The sequence below is a fragment of the Hydra vulgaris genome, chromosome 03 (genome assembly GCF_038396675.1).
Source record: "Hydra vulgaris chromosome 03, alternate assembly HydraT2T_AEP".
Taxonomy (NCBI): Eukaryota; Metazoa; Cnidaria; class Hydrozoa; order Anthoathecata; family Hydridae; genus Hydra; species Hydra vulgaris.
Genome location: NC_088922.1, coordinates 8,427,288 through 8,437,500, shown reverse-complemented (window position 1 = coordinate 8,437,500; position 10,213 = coordinate 8,427,288). Strand labels below are relative to the sequence as shown.

At 30.5% G+C, this 10,213-nt stretch overlaps 1 protein-coding gene across 1 annotated transcript; it reads left to right on the top strand.

The window, feature by feature from the left end:
• Window positions 1–8,831: 8,831 nt before the first annotated feature.
• LOC136078438 (zinc finger MYM-type protein 1-like) lies at window positions 8,832–9,844 on the top strand. Its single transcript, XM_065794211.1, has 2 exons — window positions 8,832–9,498; window positions 9,666–9,844. The coding sequence occupies exons 1-2, from the start codon at window positions 8,832–8,834 to the stop codon at window positions 9,842–9,844; spliced, it is 846 nt and encodes a 281-aa protein (XP_065650283.1).
• The last annotated feature ends 369 nt before the right edge of the window (window positions 9,845–10,213 follow it).

Here is a 10,213-nt window from a genome sequence, read left to right as displayed (position 1 = left end):
TATATATATATATTTATATATATATATATATATATATATATATATATATATATATATATATATGTGTATATATATTAGGGTGTCCCAAAAAAAAAAAAAAAAAAGCTCTCTACTGATTCCCATTCTATGTGACCTAAATAAGTACTAAAAAAAATTTGACGGTTTTATTTTGACAGGAAGTGCTAGATGTAAAATCTGAGTTTTACTGTTTTAATGTTAAGCTAGCTTAACATTAATAGAAAACACATTTTAGAAAATTAAAACAAAACAATTAGATGCGTATAAATCATTTCCAATTGTTTTCTACTATTTAACTTGATAGATTATATTTATAAATATGAAAATACAAAAAAAAAATACATGAAACTAATATTTATTAGCAAATTTAAGATTTTATTGCGGTGAAACATTTCTCAAAAAATACAACTTTTTGAACAGTTCCCAAGCTCCTTTTTAGTCATCGTCTTAGTCAAGTTTTTTCTAGACTTTTTAACTACAAAAAGAACATTTTGATCTTCATCTTTAGTAGCTGAAAAAAAATCTTTAATGAGCTTAATGTTTCTTTCTGCACCATCATTTACAACAGATATGTTTTTGATCCATGCATTAAAATCTAGCAACTGAGGATGGTTAAAAACATCTATAGTATTAAGACTATTATTAAGCCATTCTTTTATACTTGCTCCTGATATTTTAAAATGTTTGAAGAGAAGATTGCTTTGCTTGGAAATCAACTCATGTAGCTCTGTGGTCTCTCCAATTTGTACATTTAATGGTTTACAACGCTGAAATTCATTTGGCTCTTCAAACTCAATCAGAGCTAACAGCATTCTTAGCTTTGTTTCAGAAGGAACTTCTTTATCCCCAAAGGACAAAACACAGAGTTGCGGAGTTAAGTACCACGTATGGCGTCCTATGCTAAGAAGCAAAGCATTTCCAATATTCTTACTAAATTTTCTCAATGCATAGGCTGTCTGGATAGCTTTTAAATCATTGAAGGGAGCCAGAAATCCTAAAAAACTTTTTAAAAACCATGGAACATAGCAAATTGCAATGAACAAACTTGCATCCTTCAACTGCAGCACTTCTTTTTCTGTCAAGATATTACTGATATCTTTAGTCATATAAAGATTCAGGATGTAGATCGCATCTGCTAAAAACCATGCCTTATGGCAGGCGCCAGGTTGATGGAACTTAAAATCTTGTACTTCCACTCCAAGGAAGAAGGAGGCAAGCTTACAAACTATACCATAATCATTCCTTGAAAACACTATATCAGTAGTTGCATTAGTCAAAAATGTCTTAGCTTCCTCTGCAACAGTGCGAAAAACAGAGCCAATCTTCAGATCATCTCTTTGCCAGTCCAATTTACATAAATTTTTCTCTTCATTTACTTTCTCACAGATTTCAGGCCACTTGTTCTTTAGCTTGACATAAAGAGCTCTTCTTGGACCTTTAGTTTTCTCACCAGTAAGGGCAGCCATATAGTGAGATACATGTACTTCATATATGTGTCTCCTACACATTATCCACAAAATTGGTAATTTCAAAATATCTGTAAGAATTTGGACTGCTCCATTTACTCCGCCTGTATTGCTTGCAGTTGTATCACAGCATATACCAATGATCTGCTCTATACATCCGTAATACTCTAAAAGATTGTGCACTTGTTCTGCTTGCTCAACTCCTTTTGAAGAGGGACATTGAACAACACCTAAAAGATGGTCTTCCATGGTATCGTCTTCCGGGAAACTCACTGAGACTGCAAGTCGCTCAATTTTTTGGATAATGTTAAGCCCAGTGGTAATTTGTTCCAACAGTTTAGTATAAAAATGAAGAATAAGCCGTCGGCCTTTAAGATGATTAGATATTGAAATCCACTCCGAGTCTCCTTCAAGCTCTACATCTTTGAACTTTTTTCTATGAAGTGTGCTTCTTGAAAGCGGTATATCATTAATTTCTATACCTCCAGCTTTAAATACTTCACTTAAAATTGCCAGATGAGGTCGTACACCAACATTGAACCTTGTTGCTGGAACAGCAGTACATTCAATGAGCTTTTCAACATTCACTGCTAGATTTATCGTATCTCCAGAATTGTACCTAGGTATCATTTTATAATATTTTTCTACCTATTTATAATTATATACTTTTCAATAAAACAGCTTTAGCTTGTGAAAATTACAACTATGTTATTAAAATAATACTATACCTGCGTTTCCGACCTTTACCCAGGAAATCATCTTCCTCGCTGATTTCACAGTCCTCGTTTGACTTTTCTTCCTCACTGCTGAATTGAATCTCTTCTGTCATGGAGTCATGTGACAACAAAACATCATTGATATCTTTTAAGTTTTTCTGTCTCTCTAATTCTTTCTCTCTCAACTTATCTAGCTTGTTCTTTCTCCTGTTTGCATCCAGTACTCTTCTACTGTAGTCTTCATCGACTTTTGTTTCCATATATCCTTTCCTATGTAACTTCTGGTCTTCATAAAAACTAAGAAATATTTAAATCTATTAAGCCATTTATAAATAAATTAATAATTGTTCTAGTTTTTCTTGGAAGATGACCAAACCATGTAAAGAGTTAAACATAAATATTTTAAAGGAAATAATATGCTATTACTTAAGTTACTTTTAATTGGAAAAAAAATCTCACTACTAAAAAAAGTGTTATTTAATGAACTTACTTGATATCTTCCAGCTTGGCATCATCTGTTCTCAATTTATCAGCAAGAATATCTTTTTTAAAATTCTTAGTCGAGATGCCAAAAAGCTGATAGGATTCTGTGAGAAAATCTTTCTCTAACTTTGATTGCTTATCAAGACTGCTGTTCCAGTTTAGAGAAGACAATTTAATCAATTTCTTGTATTTTAAATTAAGTTTAATGATTTTAGTCTTTATATTGTACCCACAAATCACAAATTTCTTGCCCAACCCAGCATTATACCAAATTTTTTTAATCCTAGATACCAAGCAAGAACTATCAGGATCTGTACAAACACCATTTTCACAAACAAGATCCTTGGATTTCGATTTCAATTTGCAACCAACATTAGTAGAAGTGGGTTTGTATTTAACTTGTGACTCGCGAAGGATAAATTGATAGTATCTAAGAATATCACCATTAGATGGAAGCTGTCTCTGAGGCAACTCCCTCAGTGGGTACTTCAATAGGTAAATATACCTCAACCTTTCTGTATTTTTCCGTTTTATCTTATTCTGTCCTATCATCTTCTTTTTTTTAGCTGTTCTACCCATTTTTATATGAATTTCGAAATAATCAGTTTTTTAACTAAATTTATACTAAATGTTACACTTGCATCAAAAATCTATGAAGTCGTTATTTCCTCTCGTATAATATTTTATCTAAGTTTACCGTTACGGCTTTTATAACCGTTTGCACGAGAATTTCTTCGTGCACAAATTAGAATTCCTTCGTGCACAAATAATTCCATTTAGAAATTTTTTCCTTCAAAAAAAATTTCTAAATGGAGTTATTTGTGAATCAATCCATGGGGAATTATACGAACTAATAATATTGTCCAGAGGGAAAAATATCAATCTCTTACAATGCTCATAGGGAATAATCCTATTCTTTAATAATATCCTATGGAAATTATTTGTGTACCAATTATTACATCATATTAAAACATCGAAATACTAGATAGCGCTGTTTTTTAGTAAATACACATAAGTGTACAAAACCGTAAAACTCAGAATTTACATCTATCACTTCTAGTCATTAAAAAATTAAAAAAAAGATTTTGGTAGCTATTTAGAACCTATAGAATGGGGATCAGTTGAGAGCACATTGAAATTTAAAAAAAAGTGTGTTTTTGGGACACCCTAATATATATGTATGTATATATATATAATATATGTGTATATATATATTATATATATATATATATATATTTATATATATATATATTTATATATATATATAAATATATATATATATATATATATATATATATATATATATATATATATATATATATATATATATATATATACATATATATATATATATATATATTTATATATATGTATGTATAAATATATGTACATATATATAGTTAATATTATAGATGCCATCTTAAATGCAGCGATTCTTTTATTGCCAAGATTGTTTAAGGAACCAACAGATTTTTGGTTACATTTGACAGCCAGCCGACACAGCATACACCAACTATTAAAATGCCGAGTAGGAAAAAAATAACAAGATCGTCCTGTAACTGTCTGCAGAATGGCGAACACATTAAATTACAAAGAAAAAGAAACTAAATTTTTATTATTATTGTTAATATACATAAAGAGAAAGAATTCCTTTTTTCTTTCTTTTATTTTTAATAGGTTATGATAAAAATATACAATTTCTTTTTAGAAGTAATGATGACAAATTTTATTCAGCAATACAAATGATGAAATAAAATGCAGTATTATGTTAGATGGGTGAGAAGTAATCGAGCATCGTGGTGATGTCGATGTTTCTTTAGCGATGTCGTGTTTTGTTGCTTCATATTACCTTTTTAATATTGAATATACAACTGACTGAATACGTTGCTGTTTTTGGAATGTCCATAGACTATATTTCTTTTGTATAAAATTATGTTTAAAGTATGTTAAAATGTTTTTGTATGTTTATTTTACTAAGAAGAGTGCAGCGCTAAACTAATTAAAATTTTACTCTCCTCCGGAAAACCCGGGACAGTAGCGACCCTATAAAATATAAACACATTATAATATATATATATATATATATATATATATATATATATATATATTATATATATATATATATATATTTATATATATATATATACATATATATATATATATATTTTTATAACTGAAAATAGGCGCCAAAAGTAAACAAATTATTATTGAAAAATTATTATTTTTGACCATTTTTATATATTGAAAAAATCGTATATCGTACAGAGGGTTCTTTAAAGAACCGTTTGTATGATTTACGATTTGTACCGTACACAATCGAACAGACAGTTCTTTAAAGAACCTTTGCGGGTGTCTCAAGAACCCTTTAATGGTTCTTTTAAGAGTGGCTATATGGGGTTCTTACGAAGAACCCTTTTTAATAGTTCTTCAAAGAACCTTTATGGAGCACCCGTAAAGGTTCTTTGAAGAACCTTTAAGAGTTCTTTAAAGAGCTAATCAGGTTTAGAGTGTATGTATACTAAAATATATACGCTTGTATACATTTTTGTATAAAAGCGGGTATTAAAAAGTGCATGCTAGAAAATCCAGAGTATTTTAATTATAACGATAGCATTGATTTACACATAAATTTGGATATTTACCGCTCTTCAAATATACTGGAATTCAGTTTTGGCCGATATTGCAATATTTTGGCTGTCTTGACGTTTTTATAATTTCTTTATTTTCTGGTAAGAGTAAGCCAGATAGTGTACATGAATTTCTAAGTGAATTTATTGCAGAATTTCAAAAGTTAGCTAGAACAGTTGTAATAAATGAAAAACGTTTTTCTCTTATGTTGAAGAATTTTATTTGTGACGCACCTGCTCTTTAGTTCCTGAAGTGTATCGTAAAACGCACGGGTTACAATTCTTGCGAACGGTGTAAGATTGTTAGCACATATGTTCAACATGAAGTTTTTTTTAATTATACAAATTTAAAAGATCTTCGAACAACAGCAGACTTTATTCGATTTGCATAAGCAGGTGTTCATCAATCTGGTCGCTCTCCATTAATTCCCATAATAAAATCAGTTTATCATTTCACCTTGGATTTAATGCACCTCGGATTTCTTGGCGCTATAAAAAGATTGTTGACATTTCTGAAACAAGGTCCACATATTTGTCGGTTGTCAAGTGTGTAAATTCAAACAAATAACTGTAAATAACACTGTACACTGGCCCATTGGTAGTATATTTTGTAATTCAAACAAAATTTTTAGAGGCCATTATCATGATTTCGCGAAGGGTCTTCTGAAGTTTTTTTTCAGAGTGCCAAAGATTTTTATGCTCACATTTTCTGTTTGTTCTCAAAGAGAACAAACAGAAAATGGGAGCATACAAATCTTTGTTGCAATATTTTGAATAAAATTCAAATATTTACTTAAAATTCCCTCATAGTAAACGAATAATCTTTTTAATTCCAAAAATATTAAAATTGGGTACATTTTTTTAAGCCCAAATGAAAACACTAATATAAAAATTACTTCATCAAACAATAATACAATTGTTGATTGTGTAATGATATATTTTTTCTAGTTTGTCCATCAACTAATTTTAATTCAAAATTATTATGTCTATTTTCCATTTATAGTTTGTATAATATGTGGTGTCGTTACTATTTTAAATTAAAATTTTCAAATCCACGTTTTTTAATTGATTAATTTTAACTTTTTGATTATCTTTTTCAACCGGAGTTGTTGCTTTGAGTCACTACTATTATTACTTTGTTTTTCGTAAATAGATACGTAAATAAATAAATTCTTAAATTAATTAGTAAAGAAACAGTTGTTTTTACTTTGTTTTTAACAGTTGTTGATTGTTTATTGTGATCTCTACAAATAATTCTTTCTGTATTTTGTCTTTTGACTCACCTTAATAATTTAATTTCACTCTCTTATAAAGAAAAATTGTAATCTTTGTAGTAAGGTATACATAAAAATGAGCTCTCTTGTTGTGTGGGTAGAGAATGGAAAGTTCATGGAAGATGTAGTTCCATACGATTGGATTGAAGGTGAAATACTTCGATGGCCACACAAGGGTCTTTCTGCTGACCGTGCCTCACAGTGCCGGAATAACCCTTAGGCAAATAAGGCATATGCTTTAAGGCCAGCAAAAAATCCAGGCCACAAAAAATTATACATAAATTTATATTTATGTCTTATCTTTATTGATGAAATTATTATAATTATTCCAATTATTATGCATATTTTGTTCACATATCAATTTTACGATGTCAAAAATTGTAACTAATTCATTCTTATAAGTGATAATTTTTTTCTTCTAAAATATCGATTTAAAATGTTTCGAATAAAATTCGAAAAATGTTGTGTTTTTTTATATTTTTGAAATTTGATAACATTTGTTTTAAACAGTGGAACTCTTTCGTAAACAATAACAAAGCGTAGTAATAAAATTAATGGTTTTAGCAAATGAATATACTTTTAGGTATAACTATTGTTATAAAATTGTAATCCTTTAAATTTATTAGTAGATTTAAAGAAGAAAAAAGCATCACATTTACTGCAGAAAGAACTGGGTATAGCTTTTTTGTTCAATGTGCCATGTTTTAAATGTTTCTATAAAAACATATTTGTCACATATTTTATTTATTCTTAATATTATTATATTAAAGCTCACTAATATAATATGGATTAGATCCATGTATCTCAACTATACTGAGTGACTTTCATTTGGACTTTCACTATCATACACTATTATCTATATACATATGCATGATTTTTTATCATATATATATATATAAAACAATATGTTTAATCATTATTATATCACATATTCATTTTACATATTATAATTAATACTATTTTAATTTATAAATTAGTTCTTGCTATAACAGAGAAAACGTATATACACTATACATGTAGAACTTCAGTTCTGTGACCTAGGGGTATAAGAAGCAGATCATTAATAAGTCAAACAATCAATCCCAGTGAGTTATTTGCATGAATTTTTGAAGACCATGCTCCTGAAATAAACAAAAATAAAATACTTCACTTATAGGAATCTATAATTTTTAATGAATTATGTTGAAGCTGTCATCATTATTATTAGATTTCTGTTGTATTTATTATTTTAATTGAACAAAGTATAAATTCTGATCTTTCCAAGTTGAGTCTTTGTCTATTTATTGATGGATTACCTCTCTTTAACAGCACTTGAAATGTTTTTGGGTTATATGTGAGTGCATTCTAGAAATCCTATTATCTGAATTCATAATTGGTGTTTATTCTGGTAGTTCAAAACCAAATTCATCAAATGATTTTCTTCTGGTATACTGATAGTTTGATTTTAAATTATTATTTCGAATATTAAAATCTATATTATATATAGGTTTTGTATGTTCTTATCATGCAGTTCACAAGAAATCAATTTTTAAAATTTTACATTATTTTATGATATGACTTTATGAATCAATTATTTTTAAATCGAATAATTATACTATTGAATACATAAAAATACGTTTTTAAAGTCACTTTTACTTTTTACTTTTAGATTAATTTCGATACGTAAAGGTGGTCGGGAGCGAGCGAAGGAGTTAGAAAAGAAAATGCATGATGAAGATAAACTGTAAAAGAAAATACCCAAAATCAATTCATTTTTTTGAGAGTAATACTATCAGTAGCGACAAACAAGTTTGATGCTACTGATAATATTACTCTCAATTCCCCACCATCCTCATCAACATCTCAGGTAGGTATTGATCACAAAGAAGAGGCTGCAAATATTGCATTTGAACTTGGTCATAATGAAAAATTTGAAGACAGAGCTGATACTGGTTCAGGAACCATTCCCAATGATATTGGGAGTTTTGGTGACATAACAGATCATGTGCCTAACATGTGCATCAGCCTTGGAACAACCCATTTTCGAAACTTGGCAGACAGTTAACCAGAAAAAAAACGAAAATATAGTAAAGTGAATCGCTTCCTAATTCTAGTGTCTTTAAACGGGTTTTGCCAAATGGTGATATCGTTGATCGCGACTGGCTTGTTTATTCTTCAGCCAAGACATGTGTCTTCTGTTTTCCCTGCATTCTGTTTTCATCTGACCGGTCACAGTTGCCTGGCTCAGGATTTAAGGATTGGAAGAATATGACACAATACTTAAAATCCCATAAAATCAGCGCAAAGCACATACAATCAATTCTCACTTTATGTCAAAGAAGTGTTGCTGCTGGGAGAGTTGACAAGCAGTTGCACAACAGTATGTTGGAGCAGCGCAATTACTGGAAAAATATCCTGTCACGCTGTGTTGCAACTATTACTTTTCTTTGTGAGAGAGGTCTCCCTCTTCGAGGAAGCAATGAAGTTGTTGGCTCCAGAGAAAATGGGAATTATTTAGGCATCTTGGAGCTGATTGGTCAATTTGATCCATTTTTGTCCCAGCACATCTGTACTCATGGCAATCGCGGACGCGGTCACACATCATATTTATCAAAAACAATCTGTGAAGAATTAATTGCATTGATGGGTGAACAAGTAATGGGTTTTATAAAGGATGAGATTTCAAAGTCACGGTATTTTTCAGTTTCAGTAGATTCCACTCCTGCTATTACCCATTGTGACCAGCTGACCATCATTCTGCGTTATATTATTATGGTGAATTATCAGCTTGTGGAGCGTTTTTTGACATTTATCAATATATCTAGTCACACAAGGCAGAATCTTGCTGACAAACTGCTTCAGTACTTGTCAGATCAAGACATTGACTACAAAAATTGCCGTGGTCAGAGATATGATAATGCCAGCAATATATCTGGTAAATATATTGGCATGCAACAAATCCTGAAAAACAAAAACAGTTTAGTGGACTAAATTCCTTGTGCTGTCCCATTGTTGAACCTAGTTGGCAAGTCAGATGTGGATTGTTGCGTTGAAGCAATTTCATTTTTTAACATATTGAATCACCTGTATATTTCTTTGTAGTATCAACACATCGTTGGGATGTCATGATGACCCATGTTAAAAACCAACAAGAATGCCTTGTTCCAAAATACCCATCAGATACCCGGTGGTCTGCTCGAGCTGATGCTGCAAAAGCAGTGTTCAAGGGATACCACCAATTACAAAGTGCTCTTCAGGAGATCTCAAGGGATTGTAATTAGAATGGTAGCACAAGGAATGAAGCGGGTTCATTGGCCAAACACATGGATACTATTGAAGTTGCCCTATTGTGTGAACTTTGGAATGACATTCTGCAGAGGTTCAACATTAATAGCAAGTTATTGGAAAGTTCTACAATCGAATTAACTCCATCTATTGGACTGCTGAAGAGCTTGCATATATATTTGGATAAATGCCGAGAGAAGTTTGATGATTATAATCAGAAGGCAGGTGATCGCTGTGGCAATAGCACATATAAATCTAAAAGTCGAAGACAACCAAAGCGTAAGAGACAAATCAATGATGGAGATGCCGCAGATGCTATGGAAGGGATGTCAAGCCAGCAAAACTTCAAGGTCAATACCTTCTAT